Raw genomic sequence first — 26,330 nt, forward strand, 5'->3', positions numbered from 1 at the left:
AACATAAAAAATATCAAAGAAATATGAATAAAATAAGGATTAAAAAACAGCAATAAAAAATAAAATCAAGAATAATAAAAAAAACCAACAACAACAAGCACCGACATCCCTCCTGCTCCCTGAGATGAGAGAAGCTTGTTCTGCTGAGGCAGGGAAGGGACTCCAGAGGTCAGGGAGGAATTCCAAGGAAAAGGGAAGGACTCCAGAGGTCAGGGAGGAATTCCAAGGACAGCAGAGGTCAGGGAGGAATTTCAAGGCAGGGAAGGAATTCCAGAGGTCAGGGAGGAACTCCAAGGACAGGAGAGATCAGAAAGGAATTCCAAGGTGGAGGGAAGGACACCAGAGGTCAGGGAGGAATTCCAAGGCCAGCAGAGGTCAGGGAGGAATTCCATGGCAGAGCTGCCCTGCAGCGCAGTGGGATCACCTGGACACTGCACTGAGGGAAAGGCTGGAATTTCCAAGTGGGAGCAAAAAGCAGCAGGAGAGCTCAGTGAGCCCTGCCCCTCATCACCTCTTTGTATCCCATAATTCTGCCCAGGCCCAGGGTTTGCACCTGGCAGGATTTCCTGGTTTCAGAGCCTGGAGATGGCCCCGTGCTCCCACATTTTCACCTTCTTGACCAAAAAACACCTCCAATGAAATGAAATTCTATGAAAACACCACCAATATTCACAGAAATCACTGTGCTGACTTTGCACTGTGCTTCTCTTGCATATTTATTCCTAACTTTGGGAAAATAACAAAAAGGTCTGGAAAACAGGGCTTCAAACCGAGGAGGTGACTTTCCATGGGATTTTTCCTTTTGCAGGAATCATGCCTCACCCCCAAGCCTGCCCTGGATTTCAGTGTGGTTTTATTGTTATGGGAACAGAATGACACAGGAAAAAATAAAAAAAAACAGTGGTTCTAATTTGATATAATGACATAAAATCACTGCTAAAATAATGAAATTCCACTGGATTAGCCCTAATAACAGCAGCACTAATTAAAATTATTGCAGTTCACTATTACTGTGAGGGTGGTGAACACCTGAGGCTGTCCCCAGGCAGGAGTGGGTGAGTTTGGTTTTGGGGGTCGTTAGTTCAGCCTGGGTGAGCCGGGCAAAGGGGGCCGTTAACCAACACTAATTACGTACCACTAATTACGGCAGCAATAACAACACCAGGCTCTGCCAACCCCGTGCACGGCCCGCACCCAGCTGGGGAGGAGATGGCAGGCAGGGACAGACAAACAAACAAAGCAGGATTTCAGTGCATTCCCCATCCCTGGCAGTGCCCATGTTGGAGCAGCCTGGGGCAGTGGAAGGCCCCTGCCCATGGAACAAAATCCCTTTCAAGGTCCCTTCAACCCAAACCGCTCTGGGATTATTTCATTTGCAGCTTTCTCTCTTCCATGACCCAGTGAAGTTTTTTTTCCATCTGGTTTTTCCCAGCCCTGCCATGGCTCTGAGTGGCAGAAGTGAAGCAGGGAGAGCCACGAGGAGCAGACACAGAACCAGAGCTGCCCCAAACCCCTGCTCAGCCCAGACCCCACGGCTGCTCCCGGGCCTGGATCCACCTCCTGCTCCCAGGAAAGAGCCAAACCGATCCAAATCCTCAGGGCAGGGATGGAACAGGCAACACCAGGTGGAATTTGAGAGCGGGAGTGAGAGAACTTAGCCTGCAGCTCCTGCCTGCTGGCTTTCATGACCTCCTAAATCTCCACCACCAACCCTGAGCAGACACCGAGCTCCCAAAAACTCCTGCCCTGATGGAAATCCTCCTCGTGGGCTCCCAAAGCGGGCAGACCATGCTGAAAGCTGCCAGATTATTTTATTTGTGGCATCTCGAGCAATTATTTGCTGCAAGCCAGGCTGGAGGAGGTGGCGAGAGTTTCCATGGCGATGAGCTGGCATCGCCTTGGTGACCACGGGCTGCTGGTGCTGCTGAAGCACCCTGACCTCTGCACAGCTGAGCACAGCATGGAATTTCCTCCTTCCCTGACTAATGGTGGCTTTTATTGGAGCTCAGCTCCAGCCAGGAGCTGCCTCAGGTGGTTGTGCAGAGCCAGGGAAGCATCCTGGCTTCGTGGCAGCCAAGCCTGAATTAACCTGTCCCTCAAGTCAAGCCCAGCTCCGATCCCGGCTGCTCCTGAGCCTCAATCCACCAACTAGAAAATGAAACAGAGGAGAGCCAGCACTTCATTAGCCCAGACATCAAAAGCAAATTAATCTATCAGCGTTTAAAGCCTTTAAGAGAGGTCACGCTGAGAGACAGATGTGTTAACAAGGTGCAGGAGTGGCTGGCACATCAAAAAGCAGCTTTGCAGCTTCCTCCCAGGTGAGGAGTTCATCCAGATTTCTGTGGGAGAGTCAGAACTGAGCCTGTCTCCCTCCAAACCCTCTCCAGATAAAGTTTGTGTTAGCATCAAAGCCTCATCCTGAGCTCACGTGGCAGGAAATTGTTGCATCTCTGCCTTTGAGAGCTCCCACTGCTTCCTCTCCCAACTTTTCTGGCTGGACTGACTCCTGCCCCAAACCTTGAGTTCCTTTTCAAATCCAAGCCCTGCACTCCACAACCCCAAAGTGGTTCCCGTGGAGATGCTAAAAAAAAAACAACCAAAAACCCAAAGGCACCTTTAGGGTGCAGAATTGGGCAGGACAGAAGTTTGGGAGAGCAGCAAAGGCTGGGAGAGAGGAGTGAGGAGGGAACTGGGGACCTGCTGCCCCGGAGCTGCAGGGAACAGGCTCCAGTTTGGCTCCCAAAACAGAATTATGGAATCATGGGATGTCCTGGTTGGAAAGGACCCATGGGGATTATCCAGCCCTGCACAGACCCCACAACAATCCCAGCCTGAGCATCCCTGAGTGGTGTCCAAACCCTCCTGGAGCTCTGCAGCCTTGGGGCTGTGCCCATTCCCTGGGGAGCCTGGGCAGTGCCAGCACCCTCTGGAGTGAAGAACCTTTCCCTAAAATCCAACCTGACCCTCCCTGGCACAGCTCCAGCCGCTCCCTGGTCCCAGGAGCTGCAGATCCCGTGAGTTTCCCCTCAGCCTCCTCCTCTCCAGGCTGACTGAGGCACGGAAAAGTCCCCGGACACGGCCAAAACTTCACATCCTGTTGACACAACTCCCTGGAGCCACACAGAGCCCAAAGCAGAGTGCAGTGACCCTAAAGACACACAGCCACATATTCTAACAAGTCCTTCTGCTCCAAGCACACCATTCCCCAGTAGATTTGATACTTTCCAGGCCAAATTCCTCATTTAAACAAAAGTCAGGAGCTGTTTTGTCTCGTTTCAGCAAACCTCCCTTAAAATCGCCCAGCCAGGACTTCACACTTCAGCCACAGCAGTGAGGAAGCACAAGGGGACAGTGCCAGCGTGGCAGGGGACACTGGGCAGCCTGGGGGACAGGCAGAGCATCCCTGCCCTCAGCCACAGGAATTGGGACATCTGGAGAACACACCAGAAATGTTCTGGAGCATCCTGTGCCTCCTGGTGAGTGCTCACCCCTGGGATTTGAACATATGGCTGCAGCAAGCCTGCCCAGTGCCACTCCGATTTTTTTAACCATCAAATCAGTCCCCCAGGCTCCCCAGCCTGCATTTCCCCTCCCTATCAAACAAGAGAAAAGAATTCAATTTGGGGTTTTGAGAGTTTCCAGCAAAGATATACAATTAGAAAAATATTCACTGCAGATGATGATAAATAACCCTGGGCTGGAGAACCTCAGAAAATATCAGTTCTTCAGGCGGGTGTGATGACACAAAGTCTTCTGCAGGGCTGTTTTACAAGCTTTCCCCTGAGCTCAAACTTGTTAACCTTCATTTCCCTGCCTGTTTGCAGAGGAGTGACAGCTGCAGCCATAAATCCAGCACTCAGGTTTCCTGTCAGAGTTAAAAAATCAGATATGGATGAAACCCTCTGCTGTTACACCCTGACGAGCAAGAAGGAGGGGAAGAAAAAAAAAAAAAAAGAAAGAAAAAAAAAAGGAGTGGGAGGAAATCCACAGCTTTAAAAAAATTCTGAAATACAAAAGGACTTGTGCAAGTCAGGTGGGAAACATGCACTGCATGGTTTCCTTCCCTCATTACCTGTCTGGAGTCTGAGCCTGCCTGTCCATCACCCCCTCCAGGTTCAACTCAGCCTCAAGAACAGGGAAAAGCTGTTCTTGGCAAAGGAAGGAGCTGAGGAACATTCCCCAGCCATCAAACCTCCCACCCCATGCAGCCAGGGAGTGATCCCTGCTGCTCCGGGGTGTCTGTGTGTGCTGGGAGCCTGGCAGGGATGTGAATCCCATCATTCCAGCCTGGAAAAGGGGGGACACAGCCAGGGAGACAAGCAGAGAAACCGGAGCAGCCTTTTGGGTATCTTTCAGAAGTGTTTTTGGGGGGTTCTGAGTTGTTCCCTGCATCACCTCTGGCTCTGGTGCTTCCGGAGGCACGAGCTGGGATTTCTGGCCGTGCCCACTGTGGCACGCAGGGCACTGGGAGCTGGCAGCAGCACATCAGGAGCTCCTGCAGAGCCACCCGAGCTGCTGGTCCGTGCTCCTGGCTCTGCAGCACACACAGGTCACTGGTGAGGAGATAATTGCCCAGCAACCCACGCTGTTCTCTGGCCCAAAATCATCTCCGCAAACGACTTTCAACTCTGTGTCCTCCCAGCAGCAGTGACCGGGACAAACGATGCCCTCAGGGTGGGTGTTTTGCCCCTGAAGCCTTCAGGAATGAAAGGAAAATGCTGATTCTCTCCCATATCCTGTTCTCTCCCCAGCGGTTTCATTTATTCCCGTTTATTGATTGGGTTTGAGGCTGCTCAGAGCTGGGAAATTCCTGCCTGATGTTCCTGGGGAACAGAGAGCCAGGGATTTGTGCCCCTGATCCCAGCTCTGCTCCAGGTGCAGTTCTGGGAGCTGCCAGCACCCCCTGGCCTCCCATCCCACCCCAATCCAAAGGAAGGAACCAATCCATGTATAGTCATGTCAGAGACAGGGAATTACAGGATCCATCTGTCTGCAGCAAAGCCAATTCCCTCTGGAGTATATAAAATTAACTCCTTTTTTCTTTCTTTTTTTTGGATGTTGTTTTCTCTATTTTACTACAGCACAACTCTCAGATTTGTCTGCGTGTGGGACAAGGAGAGGACAAGGACAGGGAGAGAGAAGATTTTAATCTGGGCAGGGATCAGGCAGGAGAGAAAACTCCTGGGAAAGTGGTCTCCTGGCCCATCCTCCCTGCTCTAAAAAAGCTTTGCCACTGATGCTCCGAGGGCTGTGCACTGTGTTTTTCCCAAATTGGGAGTCAGGCTGTCTTTAGGGCTGTAAACCAGACAGTGCAAACAAAAATAGAGCTGGAAAAAGAATGCGAGCAGGGATGCCAAACCTCCCTCATTTCCAAGAGTCTCGCTCCTCTCGCACCAGCTTTCCACCCCACTCCTAAAAAAGCATCCCCATCCTGGAACACAAACCCCAGCAGGAGCTTGCAAGGTGACATTTTCATTCATAATTCTGGGAAATCTCCCTGTCCCTGGTTAAGAGCTGAGCAGAATCCACGGCTGGGCTGGCAGCAGTGGGGATGGAGCTGCTCAGGTGCCCAGGGGAAGGAGCTGAATTGCCACCCTGAGCATCTTTAACCCACACCTGGCTGCTCCTTCCATGCCTTCACAAGGTTTCTCTTGGTTTCATCTGCTTTACAGGTGCAAGGCTCTGTTCCCATTCCCAATTTTATCATTCCTTGCAATAACTCAAAGTCACCAAAATTGGAAAAGACTTCCAAGATCATCAACACACCACTAACCCACATCATGAAATGCCACATCCACTGGTTTTTCCAGCATTTTCAGGGATGGTGACCCCACCACTGCCCTGGGCAGCCCCTTCCAGTGTTTAACCAAGGAGAAAATATTTCCTAAAATGCCACCTGACACATCTGCCTGGCACAGAGCACACTGCAATCCTGTCTCAGGGAACAAAAAAACCCCAGGAAACATGAGATGGATGCAGAAACATCCTCAGCTGGTGGTGTTCCAGCAGTTCCATCCCTCCTGTGTCAACCCAAACCCAACCTTGCTTCCCAAGGTGCCAAAGCTTTCCTGCCTCTGCCTTTCACAATCCCCTCTCTGCTCTCCCTGCTCTTTCTGGAGGCTCCTGGGAGGAAGGGAGCTGCTGGAGGGACCTGCCTGGGGCACTGTGGCATCTCTGGGGTCCCTGACCACAGCTGGCACTGGGCAGACCCTGGAGCTCGTCCTTTGTCACCGAGGGGCTGCCTGTGGAACACGGATTTGCTCCCCTGCTCAAAGCCACCCTCACCCTCCTCTCCCAAAGCCAGCCCCAGGTGAAAAGCAGGGATCTGGCTGGCAGCAGAAGGCCCAGACCCAACAAAAGCCCCTCTGAGGTGTGGAAGTCACTCCGTGCCCGTGTCCCCTGCACGAAGCGGCCGCACGGTGCCAACCCTGCCTGGCCTGGAGCACATCAGAGCCACTGTCCCAGGGCTGGCTGGGATCTCCACACATTCCTGATGGAGTGCTGCTGCCAGGAGCATGCTGCTCTCCTTCTGGGGGCTGGATCCTGCTGGGTTTATTTTACCTGCCAGCTGAAACTCAAACATCCCGGCTGCAGCCGCCGGCCCCGGGCCACCCCGGGGTTGTGTGGGATCAGGGTACTGGGGATGGATCCAAATGGGGAAAAAAACATATCTGGGGATCCTGTGGGACTGAGCACACCCTCAGTTTGCAGGCAGCAAGGAAAGCTGTCACTGTCACCTTCTATCCCAACCCCTCACCAGAGAGAACAACTGATGGCATAAGTGAGGGGAAGCGAGCACTGGGAAACGTGCCTGCAGTTCCACGGGGAATTTTGGGATATTCCCATGGATGATGAGCACATCCAGAGGAAGCAAAGCACCCCCTGCTCTGGCTGTGCCTGGGGTGAGTTATGACCTCAGCCCTGCCCTGCTGAGGTGCTGCTCCTGTCTGCTCCAAGGCCCAGGAAGGGAAGGATCTCTGGGATCTCGTTCCCTTATATAGTAAAAAAAAATATCCCAAGAGAAGGAAAACAGAGCAGGGGAGGAGCCCTTAAATTGGAGAAAAGGGAGAGAGAGGAGGCTCTGTGCGGAAGGCCGTGGTTTATCCATGACCAGGGTCCAACAGCGAGTCAGGACACCTGGATTTTCCCTGCCACCACTTCCTGCTACCCTGCCTCTGATCCCTGATTCCCTCTGAGGTGGGAATGACACCTTCCAGGTGGAAATCTCCACGTGGGAGCTGCTGCTGGCTCTGATCAGGGGGGATCTCCATCCTGGTGCTGACCTGACAGCAAGAGGGCCTGGATGTGCAATAAAAACACCTTGGGGCACTAAAGATGGAGAACATCCCTTTCTTCCCCAAGTTCCCCAGGAAAAGCCCTTCCCTGAGGTGGAGACAGAATTCAGGTTGTGGAAAAAGCTGAATTTCCATCACTGATGTGTTCTCCAGTGATCCAACCAAGGCTTGGGGAGAGTTGTCCTCTCACTGCTGGGACCTTGAGAGGGAGCAGGGAAGGGAGAGCTCAGAATGCAGCTCAAACAGAACCCAAAGCACTCCTGAGTCTCACACCCTTCCTGCAACGGCCACAAACACACTGGGCTGAATTTTCACATCCCAGCCTGGGCTGGGGGAATCAGTTTTCCTCAAATCCTGCCAGTGTGCGAGTCCTGAAAATTGGATCCTGCAAAAAATCTGGAAGAGAGAACAAGTTTTGCCAGCTGAAAGCATGATCCTCAGCTCAGGGTAGTATTTTATTGACTCACAGCTCAAAAGGAATTTCAGCAATTTGCTTCAAACACTGCTGAAAAATCCTGCTCTGCTTTCTGAGTAAGTGCTGAGCTTTCCATGCCAAACCAATTTTTCAAGCCAAAATTGACAAACGCTAAAACAGGACGTCACTGCTGAAGCGAGCGCTACCTTCAATCACACAGAATGACTTCTTACTCCAGCATAATAAAATGTTCTACTCAAAACCAACACTCATCTCACTCTGACAAGCCACGGACCACTGGGTGCACCTCAAGGTCAGCTCCTGCTCCAAAGGCAGCTGCTCCCAACGAAACATGCCATGGATGAGGGATCAGAAAAGCAATTAAAAGCTCTTTGAACAGCAATAGCTTGGAACAAATACTAATTTGTACTTCTCTGCTGAGGAGAGAATATAAAATAACGTTTCTAGTGCCATTTGATGTAAATGGAGCTTTTTATGTGGAATCATTACAAGAATCAACATCTCCTTCAGTGAATTCTTCTGGGAAGCTGAGTGGGGGGCTCGTGGATCATTTCCCTCTGCAGGGATAACACCAGCACCTCTCCTGGGCAAATGAGGGGCTCTGTCCTTCTCCTGGATAATCACAGAGCTGGGAATCGAGGCAGGCTGAAGGAACAGCAATTATTTCCTCAGAGCACTCAGTGATGCTGACTCTGGGGCAAAAAGGAATCTGTTTTCCACTTGGAAACATCCTGGGATAGGATCCCTGTGCCAGGTGTCCCAGCCCAAAGGTGGTGCCTTTGGAGTGCCCTGCTCAGTGCTGCAGTGCCGTGGCACATTCTCAGATCCTCTGGAGAGCTGTCAGCTGCAATGAATGCAGAACAAAACTCATCCAATGTTCTGAAATGGCCTGGAAGATTAATGCAAGGATCGCCTCCCTCTTTGTACTTGGCTCTCCTCATCCGTGGGAGCGCTCCGTGTGCTGGGGATGGATGCATTAATAAATGAATAAATAAATTAAAAATAAATAAATAAACACAGCACAGGGAGGACTCCACGGCACACAGTTAACCTCTGAAATCCAAGATGTGCTGCTGGTAATGAACAGCACCCTGGAACCTCTGAGTTCCCAGCCATGTCCCAGGTGGAGCTGGCTCTGAACCCTGCGGATGTCCAGGCAGGATCTGACTGCTCCTAAGGCCTGGAATGCCAAGGAAACACTTCCCATCAGCAGCTGCCCTCATCTCCTGCCACCAAGGGGCTGTGTTGCCCTGAGAAAAGCTCTGCACAGCAGTTCTGGTGTCTCCTCACCTTCCCAAGGAGCTGTCATGGGATAGGATCCTCTGGAGGGTTTGGAACAATGGCTTGGAATATGTGTTAGGAAGAGATTTCCCCTGGGAGGGTGGGCAGGCCCTGGCACAGATTCCCAGAGAAGCTGTGGATGCCCTGGATCCCTGGCAGTGCCCAGGGCCAGGCTGGATGAGGTTTGGAGCAGCCTGGGATGGTGGAAGGTGTCCCTGTGGGGGGAATGAGATGATGATGTTCCAAGTCCCTTCCAGCCCAAACCATTTCATGGTTCCATGACTCACCCAAGCTCTGTGCTCTAAAGGGGGTGGTGCCATTTAGCCAAGAGCAGCCAGGTCAGCAGACTGGTGGGAATTTCACATTCCCATAAAAACACAGACTGAAGTCCTGAGGGCCCTTGGGAGTGGCCAGGGCTCTCTTTGTCTGGAGGCAGCACCCGAGGCTGTGGCAGCACAGCCTCAGCTCCTCCGGGTCTCTGCTCCCTCTGACAGGGACAGAATCCAGGGAATGGGATGGAGCTGTCCCACAGGAGGGTTAGGTTGGATTTTAGGGAAAGGTTCTTCCCCAGAGGGTGCTGGCACTGCCCAGGCTTCCCAGGAAAGTGGCACAGCTCCGAGGCTGCCAGAGCTCCAGGAGGGTTTGGACACCACTCCAGGGAAGCCCAGGGTGGGATTGTTGGGGGGTCTGTGCAGGGCTGGATGCTCCATGTGGGTCCCTCCTAACTCAGGATGTTCTGTGATTCCAAAGACAAGTCCCAGGAGCCCGGTGGGTTTTGCCTCCAGCCTGGCACCTTCCAGCCACGATTCCCTCATCCACCAGAGCTGGACAATGATGCTCCACTGCCTCAAGAGGGCTCCGTGAGACTTCTCTGCAGAGCTCTGCCGCGTCCCAGGATGAGAGGAGGAACAGCAGGACCAGCCAGCCCTGCTCCATCTCCCCTCAGAACCCCTCACCCTTCCCACACACAAAAAGTGCTGAGGTTTGGCTCTGATCAGCTCCAATAAAAATCGATTTTCTGTGTCCATCTATTCTGTGGCCATACTAGAGACTACGGAGAAGTTGGAGGAATAAAATAAAGCAAAGAACCAGGAGTAAATTTTATAAAAGGGATTGGGCATTTCCCTATGGACAGTGAGGTTTGGGATGGGCTTCCCTGGGGTTGCTGCTCTGGTTTGTTTGCAGTTTGATCCAACCAGACACTGGCCTAAAAAAAGTGGTGAAAGTCAAGAGCAGAGAAGCTGCTGAAGCTGTTTCACTCAGAATAAATGGTGGGAAGTGTTGGTGGGACAGATTTCCTAGAGAAGCTGTGGATGTCCCACCCCTGGACGTGTCTAAGGCCAAGTTGGATAGGGAGCAACCTGGGACAGTGGAAGGTGTCCTTGCCCATGGCAAAGTGGATGAACTTTAAAATTCCAAGCCATCCCAGGATTCTGTAGTTGTGTTTTGCAGGGATCCAGCAGAGCTCTTCCCATGCTGCCACCAGCAGAGCACAGGCATCCCTGGATTCCCTAAAAACTGCTCTTGGAGTAAAACAGAACAGCTTGGTGGGAGCAAGGGAAAGGAGGAGAGCCACAGAGCAGCTCCTAAATCCTTTTAACTTGGGGAATGGCCTCTGGATTTGGCAGGATAGAGACGACAACAATGGCAACACCCACACCTGGTTACAGCCTGGAGAGGCTCAGAACTTCCCACCTGGAATACTCTGGGAGGAGACGCTGGGCAGCACCCAGCAAGCTGTGATCCCACTGTTTTTCCTGTCAGGCTCATGACCCCAAAGGGAGCCATTCCCCCTCCCTGCACCCCAACACCATGCTGTGGCTCTGGGACACTTTGCCCAGACACCTCCTCCTGCTCTCCACACAAACCAGCCCCACCCCAGCCTTGCAGCCAATTCTCACACGAGGGGGGCTCCCAAATCCCCCCACTATGCCCACAGAAGCCACAGAGTTTTGTGCCAAAATCCAGAGCTGTTTCCTGTTGGGTTTGGACAGTGCCTCAGCCCCTGGGACGCTGCTGGGAGGAGAGGCCTGGGGTGAGGTGTCACCAAGTTGGGTTCTGACACTCCACGCCTCATTATCCCAGTGTCCCAGGCACGTGGGAGAACTTTTCCAGGTTTCACTTCCATTTTCCTCCCTTTTTATTGGGCATGCCTGTGAGCAGAGCTGGCAGGAATCTGCCACTCCGCAGCCAAAAAGCTTCGGAATCTTTATTGCCATTGGCTTTGAGATGTCCTAAAGCCAAGCTTTTACAAGGTAAAATCCAATAAAAGCCAGCCAGCTACAGCTCTCCTTTGTTAGCAGCAAGGCTGTAATTATCCCAATTCGCTTTTATGGGACTGATTGGGGACACACTCCATGTGATCCTGGATTTTCTCCTGCTGCCTGCCTCAGGTTTTCCCCAAGCTCCCATCACGGCAAAATCCAAGGGCTGACAAAGCTGTATCCGCCTGACAAAAGAGTATCCATGCAGAAATGAGGGATGAATGGCCTATTCAGAAGCCACTGACAAGGTGTATTTCCCAATTTTAGAACTTCTTGTGGAACAACGAAGCAGGATTCAACAGGGAGCTGACAGGGACAGCTCAATCTCTGCTGGATTTGGACACTTTGCTGTAATTCTGATTTGTCATTGCATGGCTGAGGTTGTTCTAGCCGAGTCTTGTGTTTTTGGTTTTTTTTTTTTTTGGAAAGAAAAGAAGTCTTAGCCTAAAATAAGGGAGGTTAAAGCGCAGGAGTGGAGAGAAAATGAAGTAACAGCACTCCAGAGGGTTTTTTGTCATGGTCCTGAGCAGTGTTTAATCCTGGGAAATGATGGAGAAGGAGCTGCAGAGCCTCTCTCTTGTCCTGCCTTTGGGTGGGTTATGCTGTTCTGCCTTTCCTCCTCATTCCCAAATAGACAGACCATGGAAGAGAGGAGGAGCAGCTTTAAAAATAACCCTGACCTGGTCATGACCCTGCAGGGAAGGTTTTGGGGAAGGACTGGATGCCTTTGATCCCAGAAAAACAGACCTGGCCTCGTTGGGATGCGTTTCCTGCACCTGACACAGAGGTGACACGAGAAATTCCCGAGCACGCCTCAACAAAACAGTGGAAAATCCCCAATTTTTCCAAGCAAGAAAAGCCCAGAGGAACAGAACTTTGCCAGGGTGACCAAGTGGAGATGCTCTCCTGTCTCAGCTCCCTCTCCCATGGCACAGGTCTTATCCCCCTCCAGTCCCAGGCTGTCCTCAGCTCCAGCTCTGCTTCCTACCATCCCAAAACTGGGAAGAACAGCACCATTCCTCTTCCCTCCCTCCAAACACTTCAATAAAGTTCTACTCACACCCTGTGAGAGCAAATTAAAGGGTTTGGAGCGTTCAGGGACACCCTAATTTCTTGTTCTTTTTTGCTTTTTTTTTTTTGCCTAATAGTTTAAGTCTTATTTGAAGGCCCAGATCAAAGAAGAAATTTCTGCCCGGATTATCTCCAGCACAACCATCAGACCAAAGGTATTTCCACCTACTTATATGAACAATTCCCAGCCAACGAGCAGCCAGGCTCTGAGCAGACACATCCACTGTTGTGATAAGACACGAAATGATGACACAGACACTGCTGCTCTCGAGGGGAACAAAAGAAGAAGAAGAAGAAGTTTATTTTCTGACTCCAACATTTATAGTTTTCTAAAGGTGACAGTGGATTGGAGGGTGACAGTGCCACCTCTCCAATGCCACTGGACAGACCAAGGGTCCATCAATTCTCTCCACCTCCATGAAAGAATGCAAAACATAGGTTATTTACAGAACTGTGTGTGAGAAAGTTTGTTGAAAGAATGCAAACATCAGAAGGCTTAACAAAGTCTTACAAAATCAGGGCGACAATCCACCACTCACATTTCACCTCAGCACACCCCAGCAGCTCTTCCATGTGTCCCACACCCCAAAGGCTTCTCCTGCTCCTCACGGGATCATCTTCAGCCCCATTTCCAGCCACGAAAATCCTCATTCCTCCTGACATCGCTTTAGAGCCACCCCAAGCCACCCCTGCAGGAGCCCCCAAACCCTGAGGAGCCCCTGAGGTCACTCACCTGCTCGTGGTACTCGATGCCCATGCTGAGGGTGTTGATGAGGATGGCGATCATGATCCCGCGGTTGAAGTACTTGCTCTCCACGATCCTCTTGAGTTTGGTGCCGAACGCCTTCCAGAGCTTCACCACCTTGTTCCTCTCCTTGGCCTTCTTCTTCTTCCTCCTCCTCCTGCCCCGCTGCTGCTGCAGCTGGTCCCGGTGGTCGCCGTGCCGCAGGTCCTGCGTGAACTCGTAGACGCCGTTGCTGTCGGAGTCGCCGTTGCTGTCGGAGTCGCTGAGGGCGAACTCGGGGTCGTCCAGGAGGCTGGCACAGAAGGGACAGTCCTGCAGCTCGCAGCTCAGCCCGGGGCCACCAGGGCTGGGCAGAGCCCCGGCCGCGCTCAGCCCCGACAGCCGGCTGGGCGTCCGGCGGAGACCTGCGGGGACAAGGGCACAGTGAGACACCGAGATACGCCAAGAGACGCCACTGAGAGCCACCAAGAGACACTGTGAGACACCGAGAGACACCACTGAGAGCCACCAAGAGACACTGTGAGACACCGAGAGACACCACTGAGAGCCACCAAGAGACACTGTGAGACACCACTAAGAGCCACCATGCACCAAGAGCCACCACTGAGAGCCACTTTGCACCAAGAGCCACCATGAGACACCACTGAGAGCCACTATGTACCGAGAGCCACCACTGAGAGCCACTTTGCACCAAGAGCCACCATGTACCGAGAGCCACCACAAGACACTGCTGAGAGCCACCACTGAGAGCCACCATGCACCAAGAGACACCATGAGACACTGCTGAGAGCCACCACTGAGAGCCACTTTGCACCAAGAGCCACCATGTACCGAGAGCCACCACAAGACACTGCTGAGAGCCACCAGACACTGAGAGCCACCACTGAGAGCCACCATTCACCAAGAGACACCATGAGACACTGCTGAGAGCCACCACTGACAGCCACCACACACCAAGAGCCACCGCTGAAACACTGCTGAGAGCCGCCAGACACTGAGAGCCACCACTGAGAGCCACCATTCACCAAGAGACACCATGAGACACTGCTGAGAGCCACCACTGACAGCTACCACACACCAAGAGCCACCGCTGAGAGCTGCCAGACACTGAGAGCCACCTCTGAGAGCCACTGTAGGGCACCACTGAGAGCCACCATTGAGAGCCACCATGCACCAAGAGCTCAGACACTGCTGAGAGCCACCATGAGACACCAAGAGTCATTGAGAGACACCACTGAAAGCCACCATAAACTGAGAGCCACCACGGGCTGTGAGCCACTGAGAGCCACCGCTGAGAGTCACCACCACGAGACACCACAGAGAGCCACTGTGGGCCTTGAGCCACTGCAAGACACAACTGAGAGCCATCGTGCACCAAAAGCCACCGTGGGCAACCAAGAGCCACCGAGAGCCACCGTGTGTCAGGAGACATTGTGCACCAAAAGCCACCATGCACCAAGAGCCACTACAACACTGGGAGCCACCGTGAGCCACCACGTGCCAACGTGAGGTCATTCCCTCTTGTTCTGTTGTTCCCTGGGAGCACAGCCCGACCCCCCTGGCTGTCCCCTCCTGTCAGGGAGTTGTGCAGAGCCAGAAGGTCCCCCCAAGCCTCCTTTTCTCCAGGCTGAGACCCCACAGCTGCTCCTTACAGGAATTATTCTCCAGACCCTAAAAAAGCCTTCCATCCATCTATCCTCCCAAGCAGCTCTGGTGGTTGCCTCATTTTCCCCTCCTGGTCCCTTTTCCCACCCTCTACCCCCTCCACAGGCTCTCCATGGAGTGTGGCCCTCATTTTGTGTCCTGGGCTGAGGGAACAGTGATGGTCCCATCCCTCCCTTTCCATAATTCCTGATTATCCCTGAGCAGGCTCCATCATTAGCAATCTCTGAGCGCTATCAGGCTGTTCCACCCAATTTAGCCACTGCTGCCATTTAGTTCCTAATGAGGAGGGAGAGGGAGAAGGGACCAAAGGTGGCTGCTGGGATCACAGCTCGGAGAGTCACCGAATCCCCTCAGTCTCCTTCAGCCTTTAATAAAGCTCAGGTGGATTCGCTGCCTGAGGCACAGGGCTGAGCATTCAGGGGGATTTAAAATCAAACACATGTTTTGTGGTATGAGGAGAAATGCTGGTTGTCCTGGAGCCAGGGAATGGAAGGACAGGGACAAGAGTAACCGGGATGATTTGGGTGGAATGGCACCCAGATTTTATTTCCTCATATTCAGGAATCCAGTCCTTAAGTTTCCTCATATTTAGGAACCTTATTCTCAGTCTCCTTATATTTAGCAACCAGATATTAATGGCATGAGCACAGGATCCTGCCCACAGAATTCCGTTTAAGCATCAGTTCCTTGAGATTCAGGGACGTAAGGCAAAGGGACAATTTTTTCCTCTCACAGAACCATGGAAAAGACCTCTAAGCTCATTAAACCATATCCATAAGTGCCAAATCCACGTGGTCCCTGTCTGGAGGTGGGATGGTGACCACTTGGATCAGTTTTGGGGAGCCCAGGCTAAAAGCAGTGGCTGCTCCTGGCTCTGAGCCCTGGAGCTTGGAGCTCACCCAGCAGGAATGCTGATTCCAGCCCCGGCTCCAAACCAAGCCAACGCATCCCTTCGCTGGAAAACCGGGATGTGACAAGAGTCAAAACACATTTTCCTTGCCTGAATGTCACATGGGTATCAGTGGCCTTCAGAAGGGCCTTGGAGGACAGGCCTGGCTCCTGGGCTTTGCGTCACAGCCACCGCCAGGACGGGGAATGTTTTGCCCCTTGCACGGTGCTCCTGCTCAGGACTGAGCCCAGGGGGGAAGGCTCAGCCCAGCCCCGGGAGCGGCACAGGGAGGGGGTTTGCCAGATGGCTTTTAATGCTATCAAAGTGTTAAAAATGATATGAAAAGCCCTGGCGCCGCAGATGTCTTCAAAATACCAGAGTCTCCTTGGCTGCCTGCTAAAATAACCTCCAGCATTGCAGGGCACGGGAACACGGGGAACAGGCTGTACTCGGAGCTCTTCAAATCCACAACAAAAGAGGCAGGAGAATGCTCTCTCCCACCACTGCATCCTTCCCAGCAGACACCAACCTGGCCTCCAGCTGGGGCTGGGAGAGCCCGGGCTGTTAGAACTCCTTAAAGCTCTCAATTAGCACTTCTGTGCTCTCCCTGCACAAGTCTGAACTGAACACGCTCTGCTTGTTGGCTTGGGAGAGGAGACAGAGAATTAAAGGCTCTTTGCTCCCCCAAAAAGGCTGAGGGAGGGTTGGGAGAGCTTGGGATACTTGCTCATGGCTCCTTTGCTGAGTTTTAGGGATGGAGAAATGGGAATTGGGGGCTGTGCCCGGCAGAGCTCCACCCTGGCGCTTAAAGATCATCCCAAAGCCTGGGAGTCACATCCAGCACCCCTGGGAGTCACATCCAGCACTCCTGGTGCAGAACTGACCCTGGCACAGCCCTGCAGGAGTGGCTGGGTGGCAAGAAGGGCCTGGAAAGAGGCAGATCCATGGAAGGGGAGAGCTGGGCACTCACAGGGTCTCCAGGTCTGCCCCAAATCCCTCCCCAGCCCGTTTCCCTCAGGGGATGGATGAGCAGCCTCTCCCCACCCTCCCAGCTGTGAGCACACTTCTGGAAGAGACAAAACAATTCCAGGAGATTTGTTTAAAGCATTTTGGCATCCTCTGGGCTGAAATCCCTCTGCAGAAAGAGGACACTGTAATTGCATTATTAATGACAACTCAATCTAATCCCAGCTTTCAAAGAACCACCCCAGGCTGAGGGAAAATCTCCTAAATCACTGAGTTGGCTCAGGGATGTCACAATTGGGACTGAGATTTGGGCCTTTCTTCTCCTAAAAAGGACCCCAGCAGCAAGCAGGAGGATCCAAACTCTAACTCCAACAGCTCTCCTGCTCCTTTCTTTCCCAGTTCCAGCCTTCTGCAGAGCCTGGGTTGTTATCTCAAGGTAAAAACGCATTCTCCTAAAAACCTTCATTAATTGGCAGAGCTAAGGATGAAGCAGTGATTTATAAAAAGTCCTTGCTGAACAACAGAACTGTTGGCAGTAACCTTGCCCCCTGTGCCAAGCTCCCGAGCGTTCGGAAGCGTCTGCCCGAGGCAGTTTCTATAAACAATCCACTTTTACCCTTTTGTGTGGTCCTTAAAAACAACAAAATTAACAAAGGCAAGCCTCCCGAACTCTCTGTCAAGCAAGCTTTCCTGTGATCCCCCCCAAGCCAGGCTTGGTATTTTTTTCAGCACATCCATCACCAGGGTAAATATTTGTGTCCATGCAGACGCAAATAAACAGTTTTGGAAAACACAGGCATTGAAAAAACCAAATGACGAGTTTGGTTTAAAGAGATTAAAAAATAGAAGCTGGATCTTTGTGACTTTTCACTGTTGGAGGGCTTAAAGAGTATTTTGCAGCTTTTAGCTCCAGCCACGAGGACTGGAAAAACATTTTATAAAATAGAAATCCAAGTGTTGTGTGTAATCACTGCTCCAGTGGGTGATTTATATGTGAGGGGAGATAAAACCTCCCTGGCTGTGCTGGGGTGGCTGCATCTGTGCAGACAGGATGGGACAGAGGCACTGAGCAGTTCCCCAAAATGCTCCCCAGATTGAATGGAGCCCCAAATGTGCAGGAAAAGTCACTTCCACATTTCTTCTGCACACAGGGAAAGCCTGAGATGTGCAGCTCTGCTCCTGTCCTGCCCTCCACACGTCCTCTGAGCACTGAAACTGCTGCTCCTCCTTGCCAAAAAGACGTTCAGAGGCTCCAGGGCCCAGCAGAGCAGAACTGGAAGTGTCTGGTTCCAGTTCTTTTGGTGCCTGCCTGTTTTAAACATCTCAGTTTGCTTTATCTTATGCTTCTCCTGCAGATTCCACCTGCTCATCCTCTTCAAGGCACCATCTCCCAGCCCCTGGGGGTTCTCTGCTGGAGCTCCAGCATCCACTAGAGGTGCAATCCCAGGCTTTGGGTTTGGGTGGGAACAGTGGGAGCACCTCCAGGATACCACAAAGCACACGAGAGCTCAAACCCTGACTTTGTAACCACAGCAAAGAGGCCTCCAGCAGCGGCCTGGACCATCCATGATGGTAAATCCAAGGATTTTATTTGTCCCAGCACACTCCCAACCATCCCAACCCTCAGCACCGCGCAGGGCTGCCGTTAAAACCTCGACTCTCGAGCCATTTGCCCTTCTCCCAAAAAAACCCCAGCTCGGTTGCCCTTACCGTGCTCTCCCACCAGCTGCTGCAGCTTCCCGTACGAATCCAGGCCCAAACTCCCCGGGCTGTTCCCCACGGCCGCCGGAGAACTCCCGTTCTTCTTCCCTTTGGGCAGGGCCGCCGAGCCGCCCTTGCCGCCGGGGGACGGCAGGATGGTGGGGTAGTTCATGCTGCCGTGGCCGCCCAGCCCGGCCAGTTTGCTGCCCACAGGGCTACTGGTGGCCCTGCAGCCCCCGGGAGGCCCCTCCACGTGGCAGTCGGCGTGGTAGATGCTGTGCACGGCCCCGGCGGGGCCCTGCGGCCTGGGCGAGGCGGGCGGCGGCAGCATCAGCTGCCGGCCCGGCTTCATCACCTGCAGCTCCAGCTCGCAGATCTCGGGGTTGGCACGAGGCCCCCGCGGGCTCCCGTTGCTGATGTGGTAGTGGTGGTGGTGGTGGTGGTGGTGGTGGTGGATCAGGTGGTGGATGGAGGTGATTCTCCTCCTGCTCCGCTGGCTCTGCCCGCCACCGCTGTTGGGGTTGACTTTTTTCCGGCGTTTGCTCTGCCAGTTGTTGTAGAGGCGGATGGTCCTTCTCTTCACCTTCCTGAAGATGTGGCAGATGTACTTGAGCAGCTCCTCGTAGCAGCTGCCCGGCTCCGAGAAGCTGGCGATGGTGCTGTCGTTGGACAGGTAGCGCGCCCGCTGCTCCTGCATCAGCTGGTTCTCCCGCTGCTTGGTCTCCGAAAATTGCGTGGCGATCACCACCAGGCACAGGTTGATCATGAAGAAGGAGCCCACCTGGGGGGAGGACAGGGGAAGGAGTCAGCGGGGACGGCACGGAGCAAGGGAAGCTCCTCACGGCTCTCGGCAATCCTGGGATTTCCAAACGTGCCAAATCCCAGGGCTGCTCGCCAAACGTGCTGTCAACGTGTGCCTGAGCTGCTAAATCTGCTCTGAAGCACGATCAATTATTTTAGCAACAGCCTTCTCCACTCTCCTCTCCTCCAAGCAGTGACATTTGCTAACACAGGTGTAGGAAACACACACAGCACAACGTTGCTTTGGACATTCACAGAATCAAAGGATGAGCCAGGATGGAAAAGACCTTTGAGATCATCGAGTCCAGCCTAAGACCCAACACCTCCTCATCAACCAAACCGTGGCCCTGAGTGCCACATTTTCCCCTCTTGGTCTTGTTAAACACATCCAGGGATGGTGATTCCATCCCCTCCCTGAGCAGACCATTCCAGTGCCCAATCACTCTTCCAGTAAAGAACTTTTCCCTGAAATTCGGCCAGCCCGCAGGGAAAGATGATTTCAAGTCCAGCTTGTGCTGGTTTGACACATCCTCTTCTCTTCTTCAATCATTTCACAACCCAAAAGAGTGTGAAATCATTTTGGGGTACAGTCATGGCCCATGGATCTGTGACCTTGTGCTCCTGTGGCTCCCTGACACAGAAAAGCATCTCCAGGGCACTCAGAGTGCTCCTGAGGGGCTGATTTAGTCTCTGATGTGTTCTTGGGTGACACCAAGCTCTCAAAATCAAGTCCCAAGGACAAGAATGTGATGTGGCCTAAAGCTGCACCCTCCCCTCAGCTCTGGAGCCCACAAAGTGATTTTCCTAAATCAGCCAGAGGGAAATGTCCAATGTTCCCAGCAGGAAATTGGTGTCCTGAGGGGTGAAAAGGGACTGATCTCAGGGCAGGGCCAGCCCTGGGCATGGATGGATTGAACCTGGAACTGGCTGGTGAATGCTCAGGGAAGCTGTGTGGAGATGGTTTGTGGTGCTGCTCAGAGTGTAATATCAGCCAGAGAAGCAGCAGAGGTGCCTTTCCCAGCCCCAGGTGACTTGGGCAGGAGTCACCCTCTGGCTTTTCCACATGGATCCACTTGGAGAGAACAGCTCAGGGGAGTGGAGCGTGAATCTCTGCTCATTGCTCCAGCTCAGGAATCCCTGACTGCTCCAGGGCACTCTCACCCTGCTCTGATCCAGCTTTTCCCACTGCTGCTGGGAACTGGTTGGACTTCCCAAGGCCTCCAAACCCACCCTGACAAGGACAGGGTTACCTGGAAGTGCTGTCCACTCACAAAATCACTTTTAAACACTTCCATCCCATGTCCTGCCTGAAATCTTTGTGGTACCTTCCCATCCTCTCTTAAATATTTCAGTTTTCCACTTCCTGGAGGAGGTTGTGCCTTTTGGAAAACCAGAATCTTGTGGAGATGGACTGGCAGCTTCTGGAGACAACCCCCAGCACCTCCAGTGGGTGATATTTTGTTTTTAAGAATGTGAGAGCTCAGAGAGGTGCACTGGTGCTACAAGAACCATTATTATTATTTAAAGGGTTCTAGGTGAAATTCAAAAGTTTGAGGGCTCTCCAAAGAAATAAGGCTTCCTCTGGCACATTGAGGAGGTTAAAGGAGGAAAAACTTGGATTTTTGGGCACAGACACATCCAGGTGACAAGACCAAGAGTGGGAGGGCAAGCCCTGAATCCTGCCTGGTTCTTCGTTCTTCCCTGTGGAAAAAAAACAGGGAACAACTTCACCCCCCAAGGACAAGGAATAGGAGAATCTTCCAGGTCATACTTACTATGATAAGCAATATAAAATATATAAAATTGTAAAAAGAGTGTGCATCCATCACGTAATACATGATGTCCACCCATCCTTCCAGGGTTATCACCTACAGGGAGACAGAGAAGAAGAGTGTGAGGACAAAAGTCACCCCAAAAGTTGTAAAATATCAATTTTCCCATAGTGCCAGGTACCCATGCCTCCACAGAAACCCTTGGGATCCATCCCAAGTTTGTTCAAGAGAGAAGGAATGTGGCCAAGGACTGGCCTGAGGTTCCTACAGGAATCTGGAACAATAAAAACCATGAAACAGTCACATAAACATAAACACCTGAAGCACTGGTTCTGAGGCAAAGAAATTCCAAGGAGGGATTAAAATCCCAAAAAAACCCCTCCTTTCCCTGCACAGATCTGGAGTTTTACCTCAAGTTGGTGGTTTTGTAATGTAACCCAGAAAATTCCCACATTTTAACTTCATTTTGTTGCTGCAAACCCAATTTCCTTGTTGATTCCTCCTGGCTCAGCATTCCAACTGCACCACCACTATCATAGTGGGAGAGCATCTGAATGGAAGAGAGGCTTTAATTAAATGTAGACTTGATTTAAGGCTCGTTTTCTCAGCCTTCCTTCCACTAAAAAAAGCAGCTGAGGGTTTAATTAACACCACCCAGGCTGTGTGCAGAGCAAAGCGAGATCTGCCACGTAATTTACACTTTTTATTTAGATAAAATACCCCAAACTTCCAGCGCTGGCTTGCTACTAGAGTTGAAATTCCATGCTGGAAGTGGGATTTCCATCAGAATCCGAGCTCCTGTCTGAACCCACTCCCAGTGACATCCCCCACTCACCACCCCACGTGAGCCTGGGGGGTCTTGGGAAAATTGGGAACCCCACAATTCCAGTGGCATCATCCCTGATTCAAACCACGTTTGCAGGGAAGGAATTGCTGTGGGGAGAGAATGCTCAGGCCTGGTGGGTGTAGGGGATTTTCTGCCTGGTGTGCCCCAAAAGCTGATCCACAAACCCTGAAGCAGTGAATAAAACCTTGCAGGGAAGTCAGGCACGAATCCATGAATTCCCTGGTTTTTTTTTCACTCGAGGAACAGAAGGAAACTCCTGGATAAGGATCTTCAGGACACGACCACACATTCGCACAACCATCGGAACCCACAGAGCAGCTGCTGTCTCTTTGGGATTTCTCACCCTCAATTCAAAATGCTGATGTTTTCCCAGCAATTTTCTGACCTTATTCCCGTGTGGAAGCTCGTGGAGGTTCACCCCCACCGAGTGAGGAGGCAGCACAGCTAAAACCAACCAAGCTCATCTGCCAAGGAGGAGATAATTTGTGAAATTTGTCCCTGCAGCTGTTTCCTGTGTCAGGGCTGTTAAAGGCTGGTGGGGATCAGGTCTGACACCTTGGCTGCCTTTACAAACTGCTCCCACCTCTGCTGCTGCTCCTCACATCCATCAGCTGCTCTTCCACATCCCACCCTCGCTGATCAGCCAGCACTCAGCAAAGCTTTGCTTCCCAGAATTCCAGAGTGCTTCAGCTTGGAAAGGACCTCAGAGCCCCTCCATCCCACCCCTGCCATGGCAGGGACGCCTTCCACTGTCCCAGGCTGCTCCAAACCCCATCCAGCCTGGCCTGGGACATTGCCAGGGCTGGAGCAGCCACAGCTGCCCTGGGAATTTCATTCCAGCCTCACAAAGAAGGATTTCTCCCCAAAATCCCATCTAACCCTGCCCTCTGCCAGCTTAAAACCACTGCCCCTTGTCCTGCCACAAACAGCTTTAACAAAACCAAGGATTCTTTACCCATCATTAACCCCAGGGATCAATCCAAGGCAGGTTTTTATCCCCGTTTTCCCCGCGGTGCCGTTATTCCCACGGGGTGGGAAGGAGTTAAGCTGCCTGGGTGTTCATCCGTGAGGAAAAGCACAGCAATCAAACCCCTCCTGCCCTTTCCTGCCTCTCCCTGAGCACATTTACAGAGAACAAAGTCCTTTTGGGGCAGGTCCCTTGTCTGGGAGGGCTCTGTGCGCTGCCGAGCCTCCCACAGCTGTTGTAGGGTCACGGGAGAACAGAGGGATCATGTCAGGAGGTGACAGGAGGTGACACCAAATCTCTGCCCCTTACCCAGGAACTGTTCCCTTTGTGCTGCCCAGGTTCCCTCCCTCCTTTCCCTCTCTCCCTTCCCTCTGGATGCACAGAAAGTTCTCCAGCCATTCCCCCTGAGGGATGAAAAACCAAGCCAGGGACCCCAAAAATATGGGATGCACCTCTACACTGGATTTGGATTTAGCTGGAAATCCTCAAATCCAATGGATTACACCAATTAAACACAGAGAAAAAAAAAAAAAAAAAAAGAGTCACCTGAGGGCTTCTGAACCAGCACTGAGGGCCCACCAAGCCTTGGAGGGATATTTTTGTTGCATGAGAGGCAGCATTTCCCACAAGAATCAATCAGCACCCCCTGTTCCTCCTCTGGAGGGTGAAAATGCTCATCCAGCTCTCTGAATATTCCAGGTGTAATTAGAATTTGTGTTATTTACTGCTCGCTTGTCAGGCAGGGGGATGCAGGAGGGACAGAGAGACCTCTGGGGCTTGTGCTGGTGTTTGACACTTTGGGGGATTCATTCCTGGGCTGCCAGGATCCAGGAGCAGCAGCCCTCCTGGAAAAGAGGAGGCTCCCAGACATCCTGCAAGAGTTTTTAATCCCGAAGCTCTGGGGAAATGCAGGACAACACGTGCACAGCCACCTGCAAGGGCTGGGCTCCTTCCAGCCTCATTCCTGCTGGATTTCAAGGACTCCCCGAGGTCATTTTCCCCTGATCCAAGGAAAAATGCACACCCCCAGCAAGGCCCTGGTGGAAATGGGAAGCAGAGCTCTATAAACCCCCAGCTAAAGCCTTTCACTGGTTTTGGAAGCCAAACTGGGGCACCTGCACAAGGTTTGCTGCTTTGATCCCACCCGTGTCTCCTCAGAGCAGCTGAGCTCCCATCCCTGGAGGTGTTCCAGGCCAGCTTGGAGGGGCTTGGAGCAGCCTGGGGTGGATGGAAGGTGTCCCTGTCCAAAGTGGAGGGGTTTTTTCCCAAGCCCAAAGCCCTGTGGGATTCCAGCATCTCTCCCCGTGGATGTTTCTTCAGCACTGCTTTGCTTCTTCCACTGAGGAGAAAGGACTTTCTCCTCTCTTCATCCCCACTCTGATTGATCCACTTAACTGCCCTTCCAAGCCTTCCAGGGATGTCTCCCAAAGCCCCAGAGCACCTTCCCGTGCTTCCCAATCTGGGCAATCCCTTCTCAGTAATTAAAGCTGCTCAAGCCCTGCTTGTTCACACGGGGCCCCACTGCAGAGCCTCTCCAAAGGCTCCAGTTCAAAGGCTCCCACCAACACAACCCACAATTATTTATCAGCCAGATAAGAGGGTGAGAACTTGCTCCTAATTCTGCTCTGATGGGAAAGATGTGCAAGGCACAGGAAAATCAGCAGCTGCAGGGCCAGAGCTGGGAGATTCAATTAAGATGATTGGCAGGGTGGTGCTGGAGGTGCTGCTCCCGCTCCTCACCTGGGGCACAGGAGGTACCTGGGAAAGATTTCTGCCTTGCCAGGAGAGCAGGGCTGTCCTCTCACCCCTCTCAGCTCCTGGGTGATGCTCAGGTCCTTCCCTGCTCCTCCAGTTCTTTACCCCTTCCCCAGGGTTGGGAAAAATAATTTCTCTCCCATTAACAGCAGTAAATCTCTCAGTTTTGTCCAATTCTCTCTCCCCTCACTGCAAGAATTTAACAGAAAACTCCCTCAGGGGAACACACAGACAGATTTTGATTCCACTGATGCTTGGCTTGAACACTCCCCGAGCACCTGACTCACAGGAGCAGGATGAGCGTGGACAAAACCCAATCAGATTTAATTTTTTTAGGTCTTTGCTGATTCTGATCCCCCTGCTCTGCTCATGCCACAGTAATTTCATCAGCTGTAATAAAGATGCTCGTCTGATTTATAGGAGAGTAATTGGAGACAGAATCAGATCTTCTAGGCAAGCTAATCAGAGTCAATCTAAAACTCCAGAGTGAAAATCACGAGGGAAATGGAGATTAAAGACGCTGGCAATTAACTCAGACCTCCTCAGTGCTCCCAGGGAGGCAGCAGGTTTACACTGCTTTTTCTGGGGTCACTTCAGAGCTTGCACAGAACGATTTCTTTTATTTTGTCGAGAAGTTTTCATCATAAACCCCCTTTCCTTTGAGCTCTGCCAAAATCTTTGCAAGTTCTTGGCTGCAGCCGACTCGAGAGCAGGACGGTGTTTTTTTTTTTTTTTTTTGCTCCAGTGTCAGATAACAAAGAGCAAAAAGAATCATCCAGGGGAGAAAACCTCGTTCAAACTCCAGCTTGCATTAGTCAAGGGCTGAATTCCTGGCTGCTGGAAAGCACCAAGGGCTGGTGCCAGGGCTGCAGCTCCAAACCCACCTCCAGGTGCCACGGAGCAGTCGAGGGAAGGTTGGAAAGTCGCCGCGTGGAGCGAGCCTGGGAAGATCAGAACCCAGTCAGAGCACACAAAACTCCAGCCTGGAGCTGTCTCATGGCAAGATTTCCCTGCTCTGATTACTTGAACAAACTTCATTTGGAGTGACAGCCTCCCTGAGCAAGCACCCAAAATCAGCATCTCTCCCTTATTAAAATCCTGATAAAATACAGCCCTGGCAACCAGAAATTCCTTCTGATTCCAGGACTGCTGGCTGAGCTCAGTGCCTGGCTGAGGCAGGAGAAGCTCTGGAAACCCAGAGAAACCCACATTTGAAGACTTCATCTTGACTGACATCTCTAATTTGCACTCAGCAGCTTTTTCTTTGGCCTAAATTGAGTCCTTTGGGGGGAAAAAAAATGGGAATTATCTGCATCCAAATCAATTATCCTGAACCCAACAGCAACTCTGAGGATGGCTGTGAGCATTTGGGGTCATTTACTTTTTATGTCCTCATTCCCCTGGCCCTGCTGCTAGGCTTTTTGATATTTTATTTTCATCAAACTTATCAAGATGGGATCCAGTGCTATAAATTGTGAGAGTTATTAATTACTCTGATGGCTTCAGGAAGTTTTATAAGGCCTTTAGCTTCTATTTCTGAAAGGCTCTTATCTGAATTCCACCCTCTTGGGCAACATGGATTTGGCTCCCAAGCACTGCCCAGTGAATATTCCAGGGAATATTCCACAGCAGAGCGAGTTTGGCAGATAATCAAATCCCTATTTTTGAAGCCAACGTCACAATTTTAATTATTTCCTCCCGAAACATCTCGTTAAGGAACCTCTGTGGCCAGAAAAACAGGTTTATTACATTGGGTAACATCCTTTGAACAGATGCTTTTCCTTTCACTTCGAGGCCCTGTCATTTCTTTATAAATTGAGCCTTGCAAAGCAGGAATCTGCTCTGAAAAGTGGCCCTAAATGATGGAAAAAAAGG

The 26,330-nt window shown here is 51.8% G+C and overlaps 1 protein-coding gene across 2 annotated transcripts in view; it reads right to left on the reverse strand.

Annotated features, from left to right (window-relative positions):
• CACNA1H (calcium voltage-gated channel subunit alpha1 H) overlaps positions 1-26,330 on the reverse strand; it is a 160,144-nt gene that overhangs the window by 65,324 nt on the left and 68,490 nt on the right. For both annotated transcript variants that reach the window (XM_041401730.1, XM_041401729.1), the window contains exons 8-10: positions 20,890-20,982; positions 18,323-19,094; positions 13,081-13,496 (exon numbers count right to left, since the gene is read on the reverse strand). In XM_041401730.1, the coding sequence (XP_041257664.1) occupies positions 13,081-13,496; positions 18,323-19,094; positions 20,890-20,982 (1,281 nt within the window). The remainder of the gene's footprint in view (positions 1-13,080; positions 13,497-18,322; positions 19,095-20,889; positions 20,983-26,330) is intronic.

The sequence above is a fragment of the Onychostruthus taczanowskii genome, unplaced genomic scaffold (genome assembly GCF_017590055.1).
Source record: "Onychostruthus taczanowskii isolate IOZ18803 unplaced genomic scaffold, ASM1759005v1 scaffold19, whole genome shotgun sequence".
NCBI classification, from domain to species: domain Eukaryota; kingdom Metazoa; phylum Chordata; class Aves; order Passeriformes; family Passeridae; genus Onychostruthus; species Onychostruthus taczanowskii.